This window comes from Branchiostoma floridae, chromosome 17 (assembly GCF_000003815.2).
Source record: "Branchiostoma floridae strain S238N-H82 chromosome 17, Bfl_VNyyK, whole genome shotgun sequence".
Classification (NCBI taxonomy): domain Eukaryota; kingdom Metazoa; phylum Chordata; class Leptocardii; order Amphioxiformes; family Branchiostomatidae; genus Branchiostoma; species Branchiostoma floridae.
Window position 1 is genome coordinate 11178557 of NC_049995.1, and position 25665 is coordinate 11204221.

The 25665-nt window shown below is 42.0% G+C and overlaps 2 protein-coding genes across 4 annotated transcripts; one reads left to right on the forward strand and one right to left on the reverse strand.

Annotated features, from left to right (window-relative positions):
• Positions 1-10: 10 nt before the first annotated feature.
• On the reverse strand, positions 11-11910 carry LOC118403989 (elongin-A-like). 3 transcript variants are annotated; one of them, XM_035802881.1, is made up of 14 exons: positions 11757-11910; positions 11006-11062; positions 8313-9533; positions 7594-7720; positions 6904-6993; positions 6312-6365; positions 5929-6026; positions 5099-5206; positions 4297-4375; positions 3580-3712; positions 2811-2959; positions 1934-2267; positions 1204-1898; positions 11-1067 (listed from the first exon to the last, which is right to left on the reverse strand). In XM_035802881.1, exons 1-12 carry the CDS (start codon positions 11823-11825, stop codon positions 2179-2181), a joined length of 2274 nt encoding a protein of 757 aa, XP_035658774.1. In that variant the 5' UTR covers positions 11826-11910; the 3' UTR covers positions 11-1067; positions 1204-1898; positions 1934-2178. The 3 variants fall into 3 exon arrangements, with proteins under 3 accessions (XP_035658774.1, XP_035658775.1, XP_035658772.1); XM_035802882.1 differs by having other exon boundaries at positions 1204-2267; positions 7594-7717; XM_035802879.1 differs by having other exon boundaries at positions 1204-2267.
• A 147-nt stretch (positions 11911-12057) lies between these two features.
• On the forward strand, positions 12058-25635 carry LOC118403990 (kelch-like protein 31). The gene is made up of 12 exons (XM_035802883.1): positions 12058-12211; positions 16469-16731; positions 17578-17868; positions 18407-18489; positions 19118-19218; positions 20294-20476; positions 21224-21337; positions 21787-21905; positions 22494-22609; positions 23354-23483; positions 24071-24268; positions 25101-25635. Exons 2-12 carry the CDS (start codon positions 16490-16492, stop codon positions 25375-25377), a joined length of 1854 nt encoding a protein of 617 aa, XP_035658776.1. The 5' UTR covers positions 12058-12211; positions 16469-16489; the 3' UTR covers positions 25378-25635.
• Positions 25636-25665: the final 30 nt, after the last annotated feature.

Here is a 25665-nt window from a genome sequence, read left to right on the forward strand (position 1 = left end):
CAAAGACAACTTGAGTACCAGGCGTTTTACTTTGGACCAAATTAACTTGAGGAGTATTGTACATTTCTTGGTTTAATGAGATTGTCCTAATATCATCTTAAGTATTTAATGTTGAGTATTGTTGAAAATATACTACATAGTAGTTGACTTTTCATCAGGAAAGCAAAACAGTGAACAGACAAGCCAGATCTAGAATATGAACAATCATCATATTGAAATCTATTCTCTTTATAACTGAATAGGATCATAACTTGACACAAGATTACCTACACTCAGTTCATTTTCTGTAAGACAAGTGCACTAAATGATTTGGTAAATTTCTGCAACAATGGAAAAAAACATGCCAATTTAACAGGCTTTTCATAAACTACTACACACAATATACAACATAACTTAGACATTGCAGCATCACAATCTCAAAGCAACACACATTGTATGTGCCTAAATATTGTCAACTTTTCATTTCATCATTTTCTTCCTAACATGACTTGGAGGATCTGAAAAATTAATCTTGCAATTCATAATGCAAATTCTATAAATATTATGTACAATGTGTGGTGTCTGTTATCAGAGTCTATTTCATTAGAAAACTGAAGAATGTTATGTTTTGGTGACATGCCGTTTTACAATATTTTCTCAGCCTACAAGTGTAAAGTAAGTTTGCAAATTTTGCAAGAACTAAGCCATTGTCAGTGTTATCTAAGGCATTTTTGTGAGAACTATGCTGGTCTTATTGTTGGCAAAAAATTCATTTCTAAATCTGCAGGAAATATCAACGAGATCTTGACTAATGAGAGTATAAGATACACATTTACAAGTACAGGGAAAAATCATTTAATACATTATACATTTAATACTTACTTTTGCAGCATTACTAACATTGCAATGTACAGTCCTATCTTTCATTGCTGTTGACACGGAAATTCCTCAAAATCCTAGAATTCTTCAAACCTTCACCACCCTTGGCTTGCAGCTTGTCAGAAATTCAATAAATCAAGAAGTCCAACCTATTTACTCTTAGACTTGAAATTCATGTACAAACTTGCAACAACACTGTTCAATTCTTACTTCTACAAATCTCGTAGTCTCTACCAGACTCCGGATCGCTGGAAAAATCGTAGAAATGGAACAAATCAGAGGAGTAAGCCGGCCAGAGGAATATAACCGGCCAGGGAACAGCACGATCCGGAGTCTGGTAGAGACTACAAATCTCGTAACTTGGAGACAATTATTTACAAGCACACTATTAAACAATTTACCTTTCCCAATTGACTCTAAACCTTACATTTGTACTTCTACAAATAAAGCCTTTTGGCACCAAATTTGCTTATTCAATAAGTTAACTTCAAATATATGTACAATATCAGAAAATGAAGCATTATTAACTAGATGGTTTTGCAGCAGAAAAAAAATACTACTTGTGTAGAGAAAAACAGTTATCTGCTTGGAGATTCCCTATGCTATGTTCATCTTAAACCTACTGAAGTTGCCCTTCTATATTGGTTATGGGTAAGGCAGCATAGAGAACATTACAATAAATACACAGTACACTTAATTGCAGCATGTACTCATAACATGAATGAAAAGCATTATTGACTAGATAGTTGTATAGGAACATGTGGCATAATACTAAGTTTCTGGGTAATGCAGGTACAATGTCCCAATAAAAACAAAGAGTTGTTCAAGGTCCCAATAAACATTACAGCTGTGCCACATGCAGCCGAAATACCTGCAAGGTCCCCATAAATACCACAGCTATAACGCCTGCTTGGTACCACAGCTGTAACACCTGTGAGGGGTCCTTGTAAATGCCACAGCTGTAACAGCTGCGAGGTCCCTGTAAATACCACAGCTGTAACACCTGTGAGGGGTCCTTGTAAATACCACAGCTGTAACACCTGTGAGGTCCTTGTAAATACCACAGCTGTAACACCTGTGAGGGGTCCTTGTAAATACCACAGCTGTAACAGCTGCAAGGTCCCTGTAAATACCACAGCTGTAATATCTGCAACAGCCCTGTAAATACCACAGCTGTAACAACTGCAGGGTTCTTTTAAGTACCACAGCTGTACCACCAGAATAACCTTGTAAATGCTACAGCTAAAACACCTGCAAGGTTTTAATTGACACCAAGGCTGTAACACCTGAAAGGCCCCCATAAACCCCCCAGCTGCAGGTTCACCTCCTGAAGGGGCACCTGAAGGGTGCCAGGTACTTCCCTTTCATCAGCTTCATGGCCTTCTGCATCATGGGGGCTGGCTTGGCAGCTGGGAGAGGAAACAGGTGGGAAACATTTCAACTAAATACAGATACAAAATGTATGTGTATGTATCACTTTATTTTATTACTCATTGATTATGCAGGTATAAAGAAGTTGATTTAAATGGTAGTAAGAAATGTGTTAAGAATAGTGTATAAATATACAGGAAGAGATCAGACCTTACGCAAACCAACTAAACTCACAACGAAGAAAAGAAGAAATAGAAGCAAGCTGTGCAAGTTCAAGATCAATCTACCTGAAAATTGAATGACATACATTTTGTATCTCATTGACAATGTGTTTATGTGGTTTAGATACTACTACTACTAAAAGCCAACTTGTAAAAATCAAAGTTCCTTCCAAAGCATCTGCGACTATGAAGACCAGATGACTATTAACTCTCCCTACCTTTAGCCTGCCTACCCCCACTACCACTGCTGGGTGTAGAACTGGTCCCAGAGTTGAGCACGTCACCACCACTGTTGTAGGAACTACTGGAGCCATGGCTACTGAATACGTACAACAAGACGACTATAAACTCTCCCCCTACCTTTAGCCTGCCTACCCCCACCACTGCTACTGCTGGCTGTAGAACTGGTCCCAGAGTTGAGCACATCACCACCACTGCTGTAGGAACTACTGGAGCCATGGCTACTGGAGGAGCCGGCTGGTCGAATCTTCTTCACTATTGGCACCTTCCTGGACACAAACATGTGAAATATTACATTGTTAGTATGAAGAACCAGGGATGAGTATGGGGCATATGATATAATCAATGCAAGTTGGAATACTATGAATGCAAAATAAAAGTTTATAGAATATTGTCCAGAGACTGCAAAATACAGTTTTATCTTGCATTCCTGTGTACGAATAAAAGTCACTCGACATTTAACTCAAAGGGTTTAAGACAATGCATTAGACCCACACTCCCTGTATCATCTAAAGCAGTTATCTCACTGGACTGAGTCAAATTGTGAAAGGCATTCACAAATTGGAAAAAAATCTGCCATTGGAATATACCACAAACTTGCACAAAATGACAAACATCCTTCTATTGCAGTGACGTTTTAATGAATGTTTAATGATCATAGTACATTTTTTAAGAAACTGGCAACACTGCAATTTCCAATAAAGTTAATATTTTGGATAGAAAGTGAGAATGTGACATTGCAAGCATGGCCATTTTATTTATAAGCTTATCTGGGCATGTCAGTGTGACGCAATGAAAAATTGGCAAACATTCCCAAAAAGTTGGCACAGTTTCCACACCCAATTTGGCATTAATAATAAGTCCAGCAGAAGATGTCACAGTATCCCACCTTGGTCTGGACAGACTGCTGACAGGTTTGTGCTGTGCGTGCGGTCCTGCTGTGCCCAGTTTCTCCTGCTTCCTCCTCACATCACGTGGTGGCTTCACGGGACCGTCTAGGTACGCCAGCTTGGTCGTACGTCCTGCGGAGATATGGTATTAGCCAACAACCATGCTCTTACGTTATAGCCTATATAGGTTATATCATTTCCCCCACTGAACCATACAGTTTGATATAACTTTGGGAACTTCTCATACTATTTTCTAAAAACTTTCTTTGCTCATATAATTGTGTAATCTCATGTGACACTTGCTATCTGCATGCTGTTGGTTGTGGTGCCTAGTGATACATATGGAAGATAGTTTCCTTGCTATTTCAATAGCAGGGTATAAGTTGCTAGCCCTTTCCCTTTTTAATGTACTTGAGGTACCTCCTCAAAGATGGGACTCCCATTTTACGTCCCTTCCGAAAGATGGGTGTAGCCCCCAACAAGATGGACAGACACCAGGATCTCCCAGCTACCAACTGCGAAAACTGCTCAGAGTAGTGTCACAGGGACATCTCATCACATGGAAAAGTTTGTGGGAGGATATTTTGGTTAGAGGAAAATTATGACTGTAAAACTATGTTCGTTCCTTCATTTTCTGCATTGTACCTGAGTTCTTATATAATATAGTTTGACATTTGAGTATTAGTCTATTGTGGAAAAGTCTGCTTAATACTGACCTTGAGGTTTCCCTGCCCAGGCTGCGCTGACCTTGGCTGTGATGCTCTTCAGTCTCTCCTCCCGCTCCTCATGTTTCCTCTGTGGGACAAAAACATCAATTCACAACAATCCTCATCATTAACTTGAAACTTCATGGGTGTTGGTGGGAGTCATTCTGGATTAAAGTTGAACGGTAACTTCCAACACAAAAATTGCCCAAAAGCAGTTTCACAAGCAACTGGAAACGGTCAGATATTTCAGGTAGTATCCAATACTGTTCAGACATATGAATAGCACTGAGAAATTTATATTCCTTATGGGTTTTGACAAACCAAACATAGCTAAACCCATACAGTCCTACATTTTCACCATTACCAAGAAACGAGAAGAAGTTGAACTTCTGTGCTAGATTAGATCTGTGATGCTTTTACACGTGTATATATATATGTTTTGTCTTGTTGTGACCTGTAATTAGCTCGGTTGGGCAAAAATGTACAATAAAGCTCTTCAGTCATTCAATGTTCATAAGTGACACGGACAAAATATAGTGTCACTGACAAAAGATAGTGGATGCTATCTGAAACCTCTGACTGTTTCCGAAATCATATCGAGACCAGTTGCTTGAGTAACTGCTATTTGGCACAATTTCATATTACCTGGATGTCTAAAATTGGTTACTAATTCCTTGACAAAAACTGGAGCAAGACAAGAAAGAATTTTTGTGTTGGAAATTACTGTAAAAGTTCTAAACAAACTTAGATCCAGAATTCTAAATGCTATCACAAAGTGTAACAATTTTTGAAATTCGAATTGAGTACTGACCAGGTACAGTTCTCTCCAGGCCTCGAATGAATCCTGGTCCCTCTGTGCATTCCTGAAGTCCCTGTTGCAGTGCATCTGCCATAGGTGGTCTGTATCCTCCATTAGGTACTGTGAAACAACAAGATCATAGTGTATACATGTCAGTAAGAGCAGCAGGGCTCTGAATATGATTTTACAGCCAGGTTGGCTCAGTGGGCAACCTCAGCAAAAAAATAGGTTGTCTACATGACCATTTTAGGTTGCTGCAAATTCAAGTGAATTCTCATACTGTAAGGTTTTCAATTGCTTAACGTAAGTTTAGTTAACATGAGTTTACAGATTGTTCATGGAAAATTTACACTGAAAAAAACGTCCGGAGGAAGAATCCCTCAGAGAGCCTTGAGTGCCACAAATTTGGGTATTTTTCATTGTACTGTAAATGCATTTAAGTTCGCGGGGATTTAATTTCGCGGTAGCGGGAAAAAGGTCTTTTCGCGGTGGATTTAAGTTCACGGTAACACCATAGACTGCAGTCTAATACCATAATAGAAAAATGTTCGCGGTGGTTTTAAGTTCGCGTTGAAGTGGTCACCGCGAAAACCGCGAACATTAATCCACCGCGAACATTTCTGCATTTACAGTATTGCATTCTGCTATGATTAATGATTGGAACATTGATTTTGATCCTTGGTGTACACAATGTGAAAATTTTCCCTGTCTTGACCAGGCTTGGGCGCAAACTTGGACCATTGGCTCCATGGAATTTGAACCTAAAGTTGCAAGTGATAGGGTGCACAGACCTCTACACCACTGATATAAAAAAGTCATGTCTTAAGAAGAGCTGTACTTACAGGGTTCTGTTCCTCCAGGTAACACAGCTGCTCAGGTGTGCACTTGTCAAGGACAGGCTTGATGATGTCATAAGGAACCCCGCCTAACTCCTCAAGGGCTGTGGCACAATCATAGAAAGGTTAACAGTGAAGACCAAGGCCTCCTACAATGTGTATTTCTAAAATGGTCAAGAATATGCATGTATGTATAAGGTTTTCTGATTATGGATTGGGACAGAGATTTTTCATCTTTTTGTAACAGGCTACACCTCAATGGAGCATATTTTAGTAAACCCTTCAGATTGTTTTGAAAACAAAAGAAAAGATCTCTGCACTGTTGAACGATGTTTAGCAGTTACATGCACAAATGACAGACATTTCTTCTTAACATCAGACCGACTTACCATCAATGTTGTCACACAGGATCTGCATACAGCTGTCAAACAGACTAGGGACCTCTGTACAAGGGGTAGAAAACACTGGTCAGAGCTTAGTGTGCTGTGGATCTACTTCTTATTTCCAGTAACATGCTGTTGTAAATAGCCCACTCTCATTCACTTACTTTCCGGTTTATTGTCTGTCATATGAGGGTCAGACATGAAATGTTCATGCAAATACCGCTGTCCGTGGCTGTTGGCAAAAGTTGGTTGGACAACTGTAAGTGTGATTTAATCAGGCTATCATTTAAAAAAAATAGCCACAAAAGGCATGATAGCCATAATCAAGTGGTAGCCAGCATGAATATTGGCAACAAAAACAGTAGACATGTAGCACAGGGTCAGTTGGATTCCTTGCTGTCAGGGTTCTGAATCTAATATATAAATCAATCTAGTCCTTACAAGCTTTTGGCATGATTTAAAACACTGAACCTGTGAGTGTGATACATACAACACTAAATAGCAACTGCAAAATACACAACAAAAAGTTATAATAACTTTACTATACTACTACGTAATGAAATCAGTAGCGTCTGAACACCTGTACATGTGTACTTACCTCTCAGGTAATGTGACTTGCGACCTGAGTACACCTGTGTGCGGGTGTTCTTTTGGAAGGCTGCAAACTCTGCATCTTCTAATCCATGGCCTGGAGAGGAGTGGTACAAACAGCAGGTTATATACATGTATGTGTAGTACACTAGTCCTACACGTACACTAGTACTACACTAGTACGTGTAGTATACTAATCCCACATATTATAATTAGTGAGAATATAAAACCATTATAATTATCATCCAGCTGTTCTTGAGTTACCTTGGTGACCAACACACATGCACAGGTACATAGAGCTCCTTGGTGGCTTGAGTAGTTGTATTTCACTGCCATTTCATTGGTGAACTACAAAGCCGTGAACTTCATGCCTGTAGATGGACCCTCCACTGCCTGACCCATATGTACACTGTCTAATGTAAAACAAGACCTACCCACAGACCAAATATCAAGACAATCCATATAAAGGCATTATGCTGACAGATGTGCCCACGCCAACCCGCACGCACGCATGCTTGCCCGCACGCACGCTTGCCCACACGCATGCAGGCATGCACGCATGCAGACATGCAAGTAAGCACACACAAATGCACGCACACATGCATGCACACACACACACACACACTGATAAAAACATTGGCTTGAACTTGTTGAAGATGATATCATAAAACCCTGACAAAAGTAAAAAAAAAGTGACCTTTCTTCTTGTGAGGAGACATGTCCAGGTCAGGTACAGGCAGACGGAGAGGTCGGTAGTTAGGCTGGATCTCAGGCAGACTGACTGGGTTGTCTGGTACGGTCAGGGCTGGGTCCGATATCCTCTGCTAAAGGGATCAAATACATGGTGTTAGACTTTCCGTATCTGTATCTGTATTACCAGTATATAACTGCCCTTTGACACTACTTATGCAGGCACATGGCATGGCAGCAGCTGGTTATATTACACTGAAAGAGCTGTCACACCTAACTTTTGCACATCTACATTTGTAGCTGCATGCATTATCTAAAGTTGTCCAATGAGGATGCCCATACTGTAGTTGTTGGTGACAAGTTCCATTCTACAAAAGCAACAATAGGAAAATGATTTTAAAACACTTAACTTACTAATAGTAATTCTAATTAAATTTACTTGATAACTCTGGCACTTCAAGGTATAACAATCTCTTGTTCTTTGTTCTTTAATTCTCAGCTGGATTACGGTAGCTAAATTCTTTGACACATCATTAATACTGTACATATCAAGAAGATATGTACAGCATATATAAGAATCTACAATCGAAATTTCTTAAATTCAGACACAACGTAAGTTAATAATGGAGTTGTACTTCATCTTGTACCTCACTGGTGTAAACCGGATGTACAATGATGATGATGATGTAAGTTAAAACATGATCCTTATGAAGGATGAACACAAACCTTTTTAGATGAAGTTTTCACCTCCGGATCATCAGACGATCTCTTCCTCTTTTCCTTGTCATGCTTGTGACTCTTGGTCTTGTGGCTGCCCTCTGACCCATGACCTGAATGTGAACCTTCACCTTTGCTCCCTTTGTGCTTGCTGTGATGTTTGTCCTTCTTGTGTTTCGAGTGTTCAGCTCCAGACGTTGTCTGATGATGAGACTTGTGCATCTTCTTTTCTGATGATTTCTGATCCTTGGTCCCTACATGATTGACAGGTTTGACAGGATTTGCGACAAAAGGCTTTTTCACCTTCTTCTTCTTGACCTTCATGACAGGAAGGTCATAATTTAGAAAGTCTTCAAATGACTGAGTCGGTTCTTCAAAGTCCTCATCACCACTTCCAAAGCTGTCTTCTTTGGGTTCAGCAAAAGAAACAGTGGGTTTTCTATCAGTCTTTGTTTCCTTGATAACTTCTTTTGGTTGAGAGGTCTCCTTCATGGAAGGCTTGTTGACCCTTGGCCTTTCACCTGTGACCTGTGGGTGACCTTTGCTCTCATGTTTCACATGTGAAGTGGGTAATTTTTCTACCTTTTCCCTCTGAGAAGATTTGCTATTAGAACTTGACACTTTCTTGGAAGGAGCTGCTGCACTTTGCTTGACTGAAACAGAATTAATTGACGGATTTTCCCGACTTTGTTTGTGGCTCGATGATTTCTTAGGAGAATGTTCTTTCTTGTCATGTTGATATTCTTTGACATACGTTTCAATGTCATCCTCTTCTTTTAGTCTTTTTACTTTATTGACTTCATGTTGTCTTGCATTTGATGGGTCATGCTTGACCATTTTATGCTCAGATGACCTCTGCTGGTGACCTTGATGATTTACTAACCTCTGCTGATGACCTTGATCTGTTGATGACCTCTCACCCTGACCCAATGATGACCTCTGACCTCCATTGTTAACATTGTTAACTTTGGGCTCTCTATGCTTTTCTTTCTTATTATGGGCTTGTTTGTCTTTCTTGTGACTTGAGGAGTCAACCTTGGGCCTTTTTATAGGAGGTTCTTCTGAGACGTCTTGGACAGGTGCCTTGGGTTTCTCAGGTTGCTTGGTTGGGATGATGATGCCGTCAGCAGGCACCATGCCCTTCCATTTCTGCACCAGCCCACGCGCCTGGTCCCCCAGTTCACCCTCCTGCTTACGTAGACCGTTCACCGCCTTACCGACTCCCGTTGCCTGAAATAATGGTAATAGAAGAAACTCAAGAAAGACTGTAACATCTATTCACAGTTTGTATATGAACTGTAGATACAGATAGTAAACATCTGGCCTCCTGTTGTGATGTTTGATAGCCTCCTTTGCAGACTTCCAGTGGGGTTTGCTATACTTTAGGGAGGGGGATCTGGTTCACTAATTTTGAAGTTGGCATTAGAGAGCCTTAAAGCCAACTTTGAAACTAGCAAAGGAGCGCTCCCCCCTTGAAATTTTCTAAAAAAAGCAAACCCCACTCTGCAAAGGAAGCCCGCTACCAAACATCACAACATGGTAACATTGTCATAATGCTCAATACTACATGCCTGATTTATATTCATTTGAGCTAAAGAATATGTATGCATTTCTTACACTTATTTCAACCCCAATTCACAAACCCTGACATGACAGACCATAACAATATGAAATATGTTTATCGCAAATTCTTGCCCGAGGGCTAATTGCAGGTACAAACAACATATAAAATAAGGAAAATACAAAGGTGCTAGGAACTACATTCTATGACTATGTTGTGCTACTGAAGTGTACATTATACTGGTTTGGTTGGGTTTGACTTCTTCTTACAGGCAATAACAATACGCACAACTGTTCACAGAACTGATAAGCACATGTTAATAGTGCTGATCTTCTTGTAACAGCTGTTTCTGACTACTTGCTTCGGAGAAAGGTTAGCACAATTTAATCCCAGTATCTCCATCAGTAGTAGTCCAATCAATACCTATCTAGATTCTGCAACCTTTGACTATCCAATATACATGCATATACTGGCACAAGATTACAACACTTGAGACATGACTGTGTTAGATTTTTAGTCTATCAATTGTCACCAGTATGTTCAAGTGTCATTAAGTTGGGAAGTCTGAAACAACCAGTGGGCCGAGTAGAACAGAAAGAAACAACATGCCCCATGCCGGAATCGAACCAGGGTCGGCAGATCACAAATCACGAACGCTATCACCGTCGCCACAAAAGCACTAGTGCTCTTGGGCAAGGACGATAGGCAGTACTTAAACACCACTAGTACTGTTACACTACTCCCCCTTTTCTTCAAGATTCGTCCTCGAATCTCCGAGTTCGACATCCCTGTGTGGCACATCCGCTAGCCTGTTACTCACAGGGTCGGTGAGGGAACCAGTGAAACAACCAGAGGGGCGAGTAGAACAGAAAGAAACAACATGCCCCCTACCCGGGATCGAACTGGGGTCGGCAGATTACAAATCACGAACGCTATCACTGTCACCGCAAAAGCACTAGTGCTCTTGGGCAAGGACGACAGGCAGTACTTAAACACCACTGTTACAAGTCACTGAATAACAAGATCATTTGTACAGAACAAAAGTTTCAGTGAGTCTGTCACCTTCCTCATGGCAATTCTGACTGCAAGTTTGGCATTCAGGCTAGATGTATTACTACAATGCAGAATCTGTGATACTTACCTGTAGAAGTTCTATTGTTATGGGCAGGCTGTCCAGCCGTTGGAGAATCTTTAGGCGCTGTGATCAAGAAAAGATTTTAGACATTAATCAGAAAGTGTATATTTTCTTAATGTAAAAATATACATATTGTGATTAATATTATTTTCATGTTAGACGTGACACATTGAGTAATGTTGTGTAATGTTTGTGTGTTAAGTTAAGTAACTGTTAAGTTCCTTTCCCAAGGGCACAACATTGTGGCATGTGCATGTCAGGGGATTCAAACCCAGGAACTCTGGGTTCCAAACCAAACACCCTAAACCAGTCACTAATGCGATGCCACAACATGGTTTGTAAAGCAGAATACCATTTATTAGATTTCTATATTTTCATATCATTCCCAAAAGGCGATAAATCAAGATGTAAGAAAAATGAAGCTAATATTAATTCCCCTAAAATAGGCTTCATGACATTGGCAGTGCATTGTAAACAAAAGTGTTTTGTGCTCTTTGAAAACAATGAAAAAAAGGGATGATAGTTTGATTTTTCCATATACATGTATTTTCTTCCGTCAACCCAAGGAGCTTTTAGTCAAACTTTTCAATCTGCAAATGTAACACGTCAAACCAAAATTTTGCTTGACTACAAAAAATCATGTTTGCGACGTGTCTGATTGTGTATGTGTCCTCTGTCAATGTTCTCAATAATACAAATAATTCTGGAGTATACTTGACGTATGCTTGACTTGATCATTGCCTCTTTTCTGTCCTACCTTTCCCGAATCGCCGCTGTTCACCAGTTTTTCTTGTAAATACCGGATTTTGCTCTCCATAGTCGCCATGTTGCCTTCTCCACCGCTGACCCGGAAGTAGACGGTGATGCAAGAACGCTGATGACGTCAAACGCGCGAAATTCGACTCCTCGAATTTACGACCCCGTGAATTAAAAGATCAGGGGAGCAAAAATAAAAAGTGTGATTTTTTTGTGACACTGGTCAAAAATATTTTTCAAAGTGGATGTTTGTGGATGTTTGACGTTTTGTTGCGCGGGTGTATTTTGTTCGCGTTTGGTTGCGGTTGGATCAGCTGATTTAAATGGCCAGCCAGGGCACGTGTCCAGTGCACGAATGTGCGGCACGCTCGGAATGACCGCTTTTGGGCCCGTTGTGAGAAGGGCTGCTGGTGCCGACGGCCGCTAACATCCTCGGACTGGGGGCAGGATTCTGAGGTAAGTCTAAGAAAAACACACCAGATCTTAAGACGTTAGCATTCTTGACTCAAAGACGGTTGCAGTGGTGGTTATTACCGCAGACTGTACCATTTCCTGCATTGTAAAAGTGACGCAAGAATATCTGATAGCCGCGGTAAAATCTTGGCTGGGTGACGGTTTCCTATTTTAGCTCGGACAAGTGTCGCATCTGGCGTTACATTTCGTGATGACGAAGGATGTCAAAATGGTGCGATTATACAGAAAAGTACGTGCAAATGATAGAATTGTTTCCTTCAAAAATTTCAACGAATCGTGTCATTATAAGTTAAAAATTCAAATCACTCTTAAGTGATGAGGATGAAAAATTGGAATTCATCCAGCCATTATAAGAACGTGATATGCCACTAGCCCCCCTCCCCCCAATGTCCCCATATGAACGTGGGTTCCACAATGCAAATTTCTTACGGTATACCATTGGAAAAATGCGCAGTCATTAAATATCGTGATTTAATAGATGTACGTCTCGCCAACTATACTTATTGATTACTGTGTATGACACTTCATTTAGTGTACAACGGACATAAAATGTACATATAACATGTATACCGCGATGAACGATTATTTATATGAGCAACTGTTACAATATACTGTATGTTAATCAGATACGCGTATACAAAATTTTGCAACGTAACTCCTAATATACGTAACGTTAACTCTATATCACCTAGACTTACAAAGTAGCATATGTGCTGTATATCATATAAAGTTTCTGATGATATATCATTCATAAGTTAAGCTACCAAAGTCTAGTTTTCTCACATACGTTCTTGATTCAGAGTTAGAAACAGTAAAACGTTAAAAAAATCAGAAGGAATACATGTCTATTGAAAAATCAGAAGGAGAATATCTATGGTTTGAGTGTTCTTCCTCAGAAATTTCAGTAATCTAACACAGCAGCACATTCTATAGTCTTATGTAAAGGTTATAGACATAGATAAGACACCATATAAGACTCAAAACCTATGCACAACGCATATTCTACCATAGAACCAGACAGTGTGTAACGGCCGTAGTCTCTACCTCCACATATAGCTATAATCCATGCACGCCCCCTTGACCCTATATACTATAAAACATAGCCTATAGGCAATACAAACTAAAACATTTCGGAAAACCTTCACTATAAAAGCCCATAGGCAGTACAAACTAAAACACTTCAGAAAAACTTCACTATAAAACATAGCCTATAGGCAGTACAAACTAAAACACTTCAGAAAAACTTCACTATAAAACATAGCCCATAGGCAGTACAAACTAAAACATTTCAGAAAACCTTCACTATAAAACATAGCCCATAGGCAGTACAAACTAAAACATTTTAGAAAACCTTCACTATAAAACATAGCCTATAGGCAATACAAACTAAAACATTTCTATAAAACATAGCCTATAGGCAGTACAAACTAAAACATTTCAGAAAACCTTCACTATAAAACATAGCCCATAGGCAGTACAAACTAAAACATTTTAGAAAACCTTCACTATAAAACATAGCCTATAGGCAGTACAAACTAAAACATTTCAGAAAACCTTCACTATAAAACATAGCCCATAGGCAGTACAAACTAAAACATTTCTATAAAACATAGCCTATAGACAATACAAACTAAAACATTTCTATAAAACATAGCCTATAGGCAGTACAAACTAAAACATTTCGGAAAACCTTCACTATAAAACATACCCCATAGGTAGTACAAACTAAAACATTTCACCCACAGAAAATCTAATGTATATAAAACTATAGTTTTGGGAATATCCATAGGAATATTTTCTATGACCTGAAACGCTATCACGACAGATGTGTAAACAAGAGACCACATCTGCCAAAAATTATTAATAGACATAACGAGGGAGACCCAGATATGGGCGTCGCCTTATTAGAAGAAAATGCCGTTTAACAAAAAGAGAATGAATGATTCTTTTAGACAATACCATCACTGAAACTATCAAAGATGTATCAGAATGTAATAGATCACGATTATTCTTGATGACAATAAGAATAGATCACGAACTGGCCATGAATAATAGAAAATAGATTGAACATCTGAAAGATGAGAGCAATATTTGCCTGATATGTATTCACCATGCAGTGTAAACGCTTCTGTGCCAAGACTGCTTCCAAAGGCACCAAGTCGTAAAGTTGTTTTATTGACTGTCAGCGAAGGACGCTGTTTCCAATACTCAGGAGTCAATAACTTCATCAATTTTCATATGTCTATTAGGAGAAACTTACGCGATCGTTATAACATATGATACCAGTCATAAAACAGACGACTACTTCTCCGTTATATGGTTATATAATGGGGGAATATGGAATTGGTGATTAGACAAAATTAGATCAATTCGAATTCTATTGTAAGGGATTTTGGCTCAAGGCTTGCAATAGAATTATATCGGAAATATCGTTGCGAAAATCAAGACGCCGATACATTTTCTAGTAAGCTGTTAAAATGTTAGCTGTTAAAATGTGCTAGCTGCCATATTTGGAGATCTTTCGATGACGTCACGTAAATCTGTGCACAAGTGATTGATTACGTGAACACATTGTATTGACCTTGGTCTCGTCATAATGGTTACAAATATGCTGATAACGACAACAGTCAGCGTAGAATGTTGCACTGGGCTCGTATCGTACCATATCTATATGCTGTATGAGCAAGTTTTAATGAGTCGGCACGAAATGGGTTTGTCCCGAGCACAACCCTCTTGGTCTAAAAATAGATCAGGTCAACTTCAACCAACAGAACAGAACTGTTGGCAGCCATGAGCTTGAGGGTAATGTTGACATAAAGGTGTGAGGTTCATTATCAGCAAATACATAAGATTGAAATGCTCACCAAGTAGGGCTGAGCCTTGCTAAGAAATATTAGGCGTACAACTCAAATTCCAGGCATAATTATATAGTTTGAAATCTTTTATGAGCATGTACAAATCAGTGTTGTCATTACTTTCCAGTGCACGTCCTTTTGAAAATCAGTAGGCAAGTGGGCAGAAAAAGGATGACCGGTTTCAGAGCTTTATGGGTCGTGTTCCACCTGACGTGAAAACTTCAAAGGCTCTGTCGAAACGTTTGATGGGGATTCCCTTCGTGTTTCAACTAGAAATAAGTGGGTGTCCGTAGTAAGGGCACCACCCACCTTACGTGCAAATACGTGCTGTCTACGTGCCAAAACGTGGGCAATCTTTTGGGATCCGTAAGTGGTAAGTGCCGACTCCGTACGATCTCGTAGGGAATCCGACGGATTTTGGAGCACGCAGACACGTCGTAGAACTTTACGTGCAGGCAAAACCCCATCTAACGTAATAGGCCTAGTAGGTGCCGCCTGCAAAGTTATGATTACAATGAATGTTGTAAGACGTTGTTAGACGTGTATGAAAGTCTTTGTACGTTATAATTATCAATTAAAACATTTGAGTTGTACCCCTCATTTCTTGGTAAGGCTCAGAACTCACTTAACATTCCTCATACACTATCCGTTTATCGTCCACAGAAATACGTTATTGGATGCACAGATATCAGTATGGATCACTCCGATATATCATTGTAACGTATGAGATCATATCTAGACAATGTGGTGACGTACCTAAGTTGTACTACAATCCGTTGAACAGTAGATTGAATCCTGACACACACACACAAAAGAAAGCTTACTGATTAAGCTATTTTCCAATGCAAAGATTGGAATCACCAAATTTTCGGAAGGTCCGCTGGTTCGATCCACTTCCAGAATAGTTGATGAATATCCCGACATACTTTGGCTTTTTCATAATTCTGTACACCAAAACAGATAAAATTCATGCTAAAATTAGCGACCTTTGACTTCATGTATGACCTCGCCCCAGCATTATAAGTTGTGCCCCTAGGCCCTCACAATTACGCAAATCAATCTTCAACATCTTTGTCTTTATAGAAAAACGATTTAACAATCTTCTTTTTAAACAAAGATAGACTCGCCGAATGTGTGTCTTCTCGTCATTCTCACTAAACTCTCTGAAGAGCCGGATTCAGAGAACTGGTCGAAATTGAATCGTTGTTTCTGCATGTGACATCATGTACCAATTGTATGTGTTAACACAATCTCTCGCTGACTGGGGTTAATGACCCCCTCCTAGGTGGTGGCAACTGTAAGGCCGACTGTTAGGAGCGTGATTTTAGTCGTGCTTGTACCAACAGACGAACTTTTCACATTTTTGTCCTCACTGTATCCATAGGCTTTGCTGCTTGGAACCACCATGGCACCGAAAAAGAAGAGGGGTGCAAACGGCAAAACCTCCCGCCCCAACTCTCCCCGACCCCTCCAGTCCTTCGAACACCACGGCAAGGAGATCTCCAGCGGTTCCCATGGCGACCGCGTCCTGCAGGGACTCAACAGGCTGAGGAACGACCGGTTGCTATGTGACGTCACCGTCGTCTGTAAGGGGAAGACGTTCGACGCTCACAGGGCCGTCCTGGCGTCGTGCAGCGACTACTTCAGGTCCAACTTTGTTGTTAATCAACAAAATTCATGATATACTCTAGCAATTAGCCAATACAGAATAAAATATCTCTGAAAATAAACATCATAATGATTACATCATTTAGGTTGGATAGTTCAAAATTGTACAAGAGGGTCGTATGAACAGTAGAAGCCAGTTAGCTGCACGCCGGATTAACGCACACTTCTGTTAACTTCACGGAATCCCCAAATCCCCAACCGGTGCGGTAAAGCTGGAAAACGTCGCATTATTGCACCAGTTGGATTATTGCATGAAATACGCTGCAAATAATCTGTATTTCGAGTTGTAAACTGAGGGTTTAGTAGGCAATTCGATCAATTGTAAAACGTTTGGTGTCTACAATGTTCACTTGGGTTACGATTTTACTGTTAGTTTTACGAGACAAGAAATACGAACCCCTTAGCATCAGGTAGGCACAGTCTGATTCGTGTTGACTGTTGAATTGAAGGGTGGAGCCTTATGCTAAGGTCACATTTGCGAGGGTACCCGTCGGGGATGTAGCCCCGGCCGGGCCCCGTAGTCACACATTTGTCCCGGTAGATTGTCATATACCGAGGGATACCTCTCGGTGCTTTCAAGGGTAGGCCTTGGTCTATTTGTCGCCGTTTTCTGGGCTGATGTTAACTAAGAGTTAAAATAAAGTCCGGGGCCCGTTCGGACCCTAAATCAGCCCGGTAGCCACAGGTCGTCCCACGGGGCCTCGTATGGGTCACGTCCGAAAGTGTCAAAAACAGCCCGCGAGCAGAGCCCCTTTTCCCATTGCAACTGTGACCTAAGCATAAGTTCTGTATATTGCCGAGAAAGTTTACTTTTTATGATTATAGGTCCAACTTCGTGAAAGACGCCAACAACAAGAACAACGATGTGTTCGAGCTGCACGGGCTGTCCGTCCAGGGTGTCTCCACGGTCATCAACTACGCTTACACCGGGAAGCTGCACCTGACGGTCGGCAGCGTGGGCAGCACTATCGCCGCCGCCAGCTATCTCCAGATGCCGGCTCTGGTAAAGCAGTGCTGTGATTTCCTGATGACGGACATCACGGTGGAGAGCTGCATCGACATCGCCAACATCGCGTCTTCCTACGACCTCAAGTCCGTCAAGGACTTTGCTGAGAAGTAAATCTCTTCATTTTCACTCCAATAATTCTTAAGAAATTTAACAGCAAATGTAAGATTTCTTCCATAACAAGACGATCGACAGCGTACTTTTGAACAACGGTTGTCCCGTAATCTTCTTCCTCTGAAAATGTTTTATATCAGAAAATGTAGCGCTCAATGCCTAATCCAGACAACACTCCGAGCCCATAGGTATACTTAAGGGAGATTAACGAAATAAAGACTTTGATAAAGATCACGAGTGCTATATAGTGTACAATGTGAAATGCACCAGAAGCTGAGAAAACGTGTTCAGCTTCAACGAATTTTTGATAGTGACGCACTTATTACTTGGCTGCGCGTGAACTGTAGAATTCCATGTGATACAAGTTATCACTCGGTCAAAAGCACATGTATTGAATGTTATCACGGCCCAGGTATGGCATAAAGATGATTATGAACCTTTGCGTAGAACATAAAAGACGTATTTACCATTAAACAACGAAATCTTAATGATCCTGATAAATCCACCCTGACTACTCTTTTTATCCTACACCAGATACATCCTGGAAAACTTTGTTGCCTTCTCTGACGGTGAGCAGTTCCAGCGGCTGAGTGTGGACCAGCTGTGTGGATTCCTGGGTGAGTTCGTGTTCCATCTTGACCACAACATATACACAACATATATACAATATAGACTAGTCCACCATGGCACCGCTCTTGGCAAGCGTCACCGCCAGAGGCGACTGATACCCGGGACGGCAGTCGATTCCAAAACCTCCCTGAGGCTAAACGCCCGTAGCAGATCGGCGGGCAGACTGCCTTGGGTCGCGGACCTAATCGGCTGGCCGTCTGGCACCCAGGGTCACAAAGTATCGGAGGCACGAATTGTAAGGCAGGAAAACTGTTATCCATCCACCTGGTCTCCAGTACAACGTCTGCGTGCCTCGTTTCCGTGCTAGGGTTACACTCGTTAGCTACTCCCGCACCCACAGGGGCGGCTGAAGTTAAGGTTCCCATCGGTTAAGATGGACGGACATCATTGTACAACAACTGACATTGAGAATCATGCACTCAGCTTCAACAACACCTCTGAACCACTGCAGTACATGTGGTCATCATAAGGATGATGCATCTGGTGTATTATTTGTAGCCAGTATGGAAGATGTTGGTGTTGATTGAAGCTGAATGCATGATTCTCAATGTGAGCGTCAAAGATTTATTGGTATTCCATGCTGATATGATTCAATCGGCTTTGCTCATTCCTCAGGTAATGATGACCTGCTGCTGCACCCGGAGCTGACGGTGTTCCAGATCGCCCTGAAATGGCTCAACCATGACCCAAACACGCGCATGCAGCACGTGGCGAAGGTACGCAGGTCATTGACATTTGCCGTTACTAGTATCTAAGATGCTGTGCATAAAATGCCCTGTTCCGAACATAATTTTTGATGGCTGTCGTAAAAATCGATATCCAAGCATCGATATCCGAAACCTCTGCTAGAAGAATAGTGCTAGCCTTCACAAGCTTCTGACTCATTGGATGCATCAAAACGCGAATGTTCCGAGTTGGCTGCAGCAAACGTCAGAGGTTGACAGCTTTCCCTTGGCTACAGATGTAACAAGAGTTCGGAGACCTCATATCTCCATGAAATAGTCTGATATTGTAATTGATTTCCACATTTACATAATATATGTTGGGTTATGTACACATTTAGATAACTTGCACTGGCCACAATGTTGATCAGTTGATTGCGCAATCATTTGCCATTTAGAAGAATTCTAGGACTTTTACATTAATTATGCAAAATTAGGGACGACACGTATTTGCATAATTGATATCTGTTAATGTTCCACCAGCCGCAAAGTACATATATGACAGGTATTTGAGTCCTACAATGGCAAACACTACAAATATAGATTGCCCTCATTATTTATGCAAATGAAGCACCAGTTTGCATAATTTTCACTTGATTATGTACATCTCTGTCTAAGATGCCTACATACCAAATATCATCTAACTTTGTCGTTCCCTTGTGCAGTTATTCTCCTTAGAAGATTTTGAGGAAAACGCCCCTGCAGTTCCAGAGCAACCTGCTAGGGGACCCAAACATGCACAACATATTCCTCACGTCACAAGCTATCTGCCATCAAAAAATCAAGACCATAGTACATCCAGATCAAAAGATACAAAAAACGGAATTTCTGCTGCAGTACCAAGGTCACATACCAGGGGGCCCAAAATTGACTTTGACCTTTGTCTTCCCAACATCTACCAATATACCAAATATTATGGCAATCCGTCCAGAGGTTCTTGAGTTATGCTGACCACAAATATCCGGAAACACAGACACACCCAAAACTATACCTCCATTTTTCATGGATAATTAAGAAAGCTACATATTCGTAGATATGACTATCTTTGCAACATTTGTACGTCCTGTAGGTCATGGGTCACATCCGGTTCCCGATCATCCCTGCCTCCGACCTGGTCCAGCACGTGCAGACGGTGCCTTTCATGATGAGGGACCCTGACTGTCAAGCTGCCCTGGTGGAGGCCATGAACTATCACCTGCTGCCTCACCAGCAGAACGTCCTCCAGTCACGCAGGACCAAGCTCAGGTCAAAGGTAAGGAAAGGTCATGAACTATCACCTGCTGAACGAAGCTCAGGTCAATGGTAAGGAGAGGTCATGAACTATCACCAGTTGGCTCACCAGCAGAATGTAATCCAGTCACGCAGGACCAAGCTCAGGTCAAAGGTAAGGAGGGGTCATGAACTATCACCTGACGTTTCATCAGCAGAACGTCCTCCGGTCACGCAGAACCAAGGTCAGGTCAAAGGTAAGGAGAGGTCATCACCTATCACCTGCTACCTCACCAGCAGAACGTCCTCCAGTCACGCAGGACCAAGCTCAGGTCAAAGGTAAGGAGAGGTCATGAACTATCACCTGCTGCCTCACCAGCAGAACGTCCTCCAGTCACGCAGGACCAAACTCAGGTCAAAGGTAAGGAGAGGTCATGAACTATCACCTGCTGCCTCACCAGTAGAACGTCCTCCAATCACGCAGGACCAAGCTCAGGTCAAAGGTAAGGAGATGGCATGACCTATCACCTGCTACCTCAACAGCAATGATTCTTTCAATCACGCAGAGCCATTGGGGTTAAAGGTAGGGGGAGGTCATGAACTTTCAATGGGGTCATATGGTGAAAAGTCAAGTTTAGCAATATAGTCCAAGGTCACGTGAAACACTCTTTTAGAGTACACCAACACGGATCGTCGGACCAGGTTATCATCATCATTCATCAACTGTATTATCTAATGTCACGATTGTGCAACTTATCAATATCATGTTTTCATCTTCGTCCATCTCCAGTCGCGGGTCCTGGTGACAGTAGGCGGCAAGCCTCCCCAGCTGGACCAGCCTCTCACACGCAGAGTCAACATGCTCGACACCAAGACTTCCACATGGCAACAACTGACAGATATGGTAGGTTCAGCACCTGACTGGCATGGTAGGTTCAGCACCTGACAGATATAACAGGTTCAGCACCTGACAGATATAACAGGTTCAGCACCTGACATGTATGGTGGCTTTAGCACCTGACAGATATGGTAGCTTCAGCACCTGACATGTATGGTGGCTTCAGCACCTGCCAAATATGCAAGCTTCAGCACCTGACAGGCATAGTTGGATCAGCATCTGACAGATATTGTACTTAGCTTCAGCGCGTGACAGATACGGTAGGTTCATCTGAAGGCAAACACATCCTTCCAACGCTCACAATATGAAGACTTCTTGACCTACATTCCTAAACCAATGTAATTCACAAAGATAACAAATACAGTATGCCAAATATGGATGATGTTGACATGCAACCAACCCTTATCTAGCATACGAGTGAAGATGATTTACGTTTCTGTACTATGGTTGTGCAGGTTTGTAAAAGTGGTCATCAGGCGGCAGTGGTGATGGATAACTTCCTGTATGTAGTGGGTGGGGAGGACCAGTACGACGCCTCCAACCAGGCCAAACACAGCGTCAACACGGCAGTAAGGTAAGAAAAGAAACAATTCTATTTCATTTTGTTCCAATTTGAAATTCTATATCCGTACACAAAATAAAGCGCTTACTAACAAGCTCTCGATCAGTCCTCTGATCCTTATCAAGTTGAAATGACCCAAAGCCTATGTCACACATCCAGACCGGAAGTGTGATGTCAGCAATGGGTCAAAGGTGCTTGGAAGTTGGTATCGGCCCCCGTCTCGATTTTATTTGATTTAGTGATAGTCTCCGACAAGTTTCATGTCTTATTGCCTATTGAGAGAACGATAAAGTCGATATGTTCCTTGTTGAAAAATGACTTGTTTGATTACAGACGCACACATGAGGAAGCTACACCGTGTACATGGCGTGACAAACAAAAGTCGAATGGAAAGCTACTAATCATGTGCATCATGCAATCAATCCACATAGGTCTAGACACCAACCTGTTTTTATGTCTTAAGAGCGGGTATAAACGTTTCCATTGGTAACTCGATGAGGGTAGGACAAGATATATTTGAAACGAAAGAACAACAGTCCTAAATCTTGGGTGTTTCCAAATCTCATTTTAGTCTATCATCGAGTCTTTTTTTCTCCACAGATACGACCCGAGGTCCAACACGTGGGTGCAGCTAGCGCCCATGAACGAGAGACGCACGCACTTCCACGTTAATGCTGTGTCAGGGCGTCTCCTAGCGGTAGGAGGCAGGAACGCAGGTGAGACATTTACAGTCACCTCAAGGAGATTATCCAACACAAGAGATATTAAAATGACTCACATCGAATGTCGGGCTGTATCCATCCGCTATCGTAGGTTATTTGACCCACTTTCCTGAGGAATTGACGTAAGGAGAAGGTCAAAGGCCAGGGTGGCCAGAAGTCGATACCTGCCCCGTCCAGATTCAAAGTGCGTTGTCGCTGATGAGCCCAATGAACGGCGACAGATATTGATTTATTGACTTTGTTTGCCAAGTTTGTATTTAGGATGCATTCAACTGTAACTAACTAAAAGTTGAGTCTTGTCCCTTTAATTATCAATTAGTGGTTGGTAGAAATTCGAAAGTATGTATCTACTGCCATGATACCGACCCGGTCCTGCCTCCTGGGCGAATTCAAAGTGCATTCACCTGCTTACGTTTCAATGTCTATCAGACATCTTCATTGGCGTTTCTGACTGGAGTGCTGCTTCTTGCCGCTATATTAGATCGGTGTACATTGTAAGTGGCGGTTTTGCGGCGAGAACATAATGCCAAACGTGGCTAACGGTTTGTATCACCTCTCAACCGGTGGATCAAGGAGGCCGTCTGAATGCCGTTAATAAAAAGTTAACACCAGCCATGAACCGGGACGAGGGAGGATACAAACTTACCGCTAGCCACGTTTTGGAATACTGGTTGTGTAAAAGAAAACTCCAATATCCACGTCAGTATTGTTGTTAAACTGTGCACAATTATATTGCAGGCGGCACACTGTCCTCTGTGGAGATGTATGACCCTGCTAAGAACGAGTGGACGTACGTGTCCAACCTCCTGTACCCGCGCTGCTGCCACGCAGGGGCTGTGCATGGGGGATTGCTGTACATCGGAGGAGGGTACGTCACCTTATAGCATTTATTCGTACAGACAATGTAATGATGGTTGAAAATCAACAAATTGAAAGATATAAATAAACGCCAGTAATCTATACATACATAAAACATGTACTTTTGCTAAGTAGCTTAGTTTCTGAGAAAAGTCGCGGTAGCTTCCCGATATGTCATATGAGTGGATCAAACCTATCAGTCTGGTCTTTCACAAAACTGGTATGTTACGCCTTTAGGAAGATATGCGAACAAACAAATCTCTACGAATTTCCAGCAGGTACATCCGCGGTACAAATTCCACTTTAGTGGTCGAGAGAATCTGCAGTTGTTTCAGACTCCGCATTATTCTTCCTACTTAGACTCTCCTACGTCGTTTAACGTATGAGGCTGTTAGGGTAGTTTGGCTTGCTCTTGGCACAGCCAGTCTCATTGCATTCTTCAATCTCCTATTTACTGTCTGGGGATCGTTTGCTGCCAGCTCCTTTGGACGACCCCGCCTTCCTTCTCCAGCCTTCCAGTTCACAGTTACTTGATCAGCAAGTCTACTAGTCTCCCCTTTAGGCTGTCGAAATCATCAATTATTTATCCATTTGCAGGTACATCGGCGGGACGTACTCGCGGTCCCTGATCTGTTACCGCCTGTCCGAGGACAGCTGGAGTGACCGGACCTCCATGAGCCAGCCCCGGGGGTGGCACAACATGGTGACGGTGGGGGAGAAGATCGTCGCGATGGGAGGGAGCCAGCTGAGCGGGAAGGGCGATAGAGTGGACGTCATGCATGTGGAGAGCTACAGGTGAGGAAAGTGCTTATATGGATAGGTGTAGAAGGTAAGTATAGTATGGACAGGTGCCGCACCAAATTTCTGCCCCAACAGATTTCTGTCCCGTTGGGTAGTGCTCGTGCGTGGAGAATCCACAGAGCGAATGCTCCTCAAAGCTACGCTCAAGCATCTACATGAAAATTACTCTACGACCTCGACATACTTCTTTCCCATGCATGAGGAAACCCCCAAGCAGAGTCAGTGCAAATATTTGCCGGCAGGGGCCAAAATTTGGGCTGACACCGGGTAGGACAATTGTGTTGGCAGATTTTTCAGTGTAGAATGGTGCCTCACATCATCTTCTGCTGAGGTATTACGTAAATTAAAGGCATGTGGAAAACGTTATACTGGACGTACAGTGGATGATGATAACATTGGTTTCTCTAAGTTTTCCGAATGAGCATAGGCGATTTTCATATGATATTCAGGCTGTCAATACAGGTACTTTGAGTATTGGCACATTACCCCTTCTCAGATGTTGGAACTAATCATTGAATAAATGAATAATCTATATATCATATTAGCTATGAAAAGTATATCGTAGACACAGAGTGAATTGATTATCTATTTGGGAAGATAACGCTTCAAGCTAACTGTAGACTTCACTAGCCTGGAATCCAGCCATGTACATGTTGTGCTTTGGTCGCTCCCCTGAGGTACGCTTCCTGCCAACACAGGCACTGGGGCAGGAAGTGTACCTCTGGGGAGCGACCGAAGCACAACATGTACATGGCTGGATTCCAGGCTAAAACTTCACTACTGGGCACACAAAAAATGAAATACGCTTTTCTGTTGTTCCCCATAGTCCCATGAACGACCAGTGGACAGCCCTGTCGGGGATCCTATCGGGAGTTAGTACGGCAGGGGCAGCAGCCGTGGGCAACAAAGTCTACGTCTGCGGCGGCTGGAGCGAGTCTACCAGGCAGTACCTGAAGGCCGTGCAGTGCTACGACGTGTCTCGGGACGAGTGGAGCTGGGCGCCCGAGATGGGCGGGCCGCTGGTCGCGGTGTCGGCGATAGCCCTAACCGTGCCCGTGGATCGAGTAAAAACTGGTTACCAGTTTGGAACGGAGTCGAAGTGAATGAGAGAAAATAAAAAAGCAAAACACGAACGCTTTAATCAATACGGTGTAACAAAAGGAACATACAAACTGTACAAAAAAAATGTACGGAGACTTTCCAAATGGTTTCTAACTTCGCATATCAGTTAATGTAAAATCGTTTTTAATCAATTCTGTTACCCGCAAGTAGGAAGCAAGCATCTTTAATACTTGTTGCAATGGTAAGAAAGATTTTTCTTTTGGTCTGCGTGAATAAAAGATACACATGTCCCACACGGAGTTACTGTGGTTAAGTGGAGTCACTGTGTC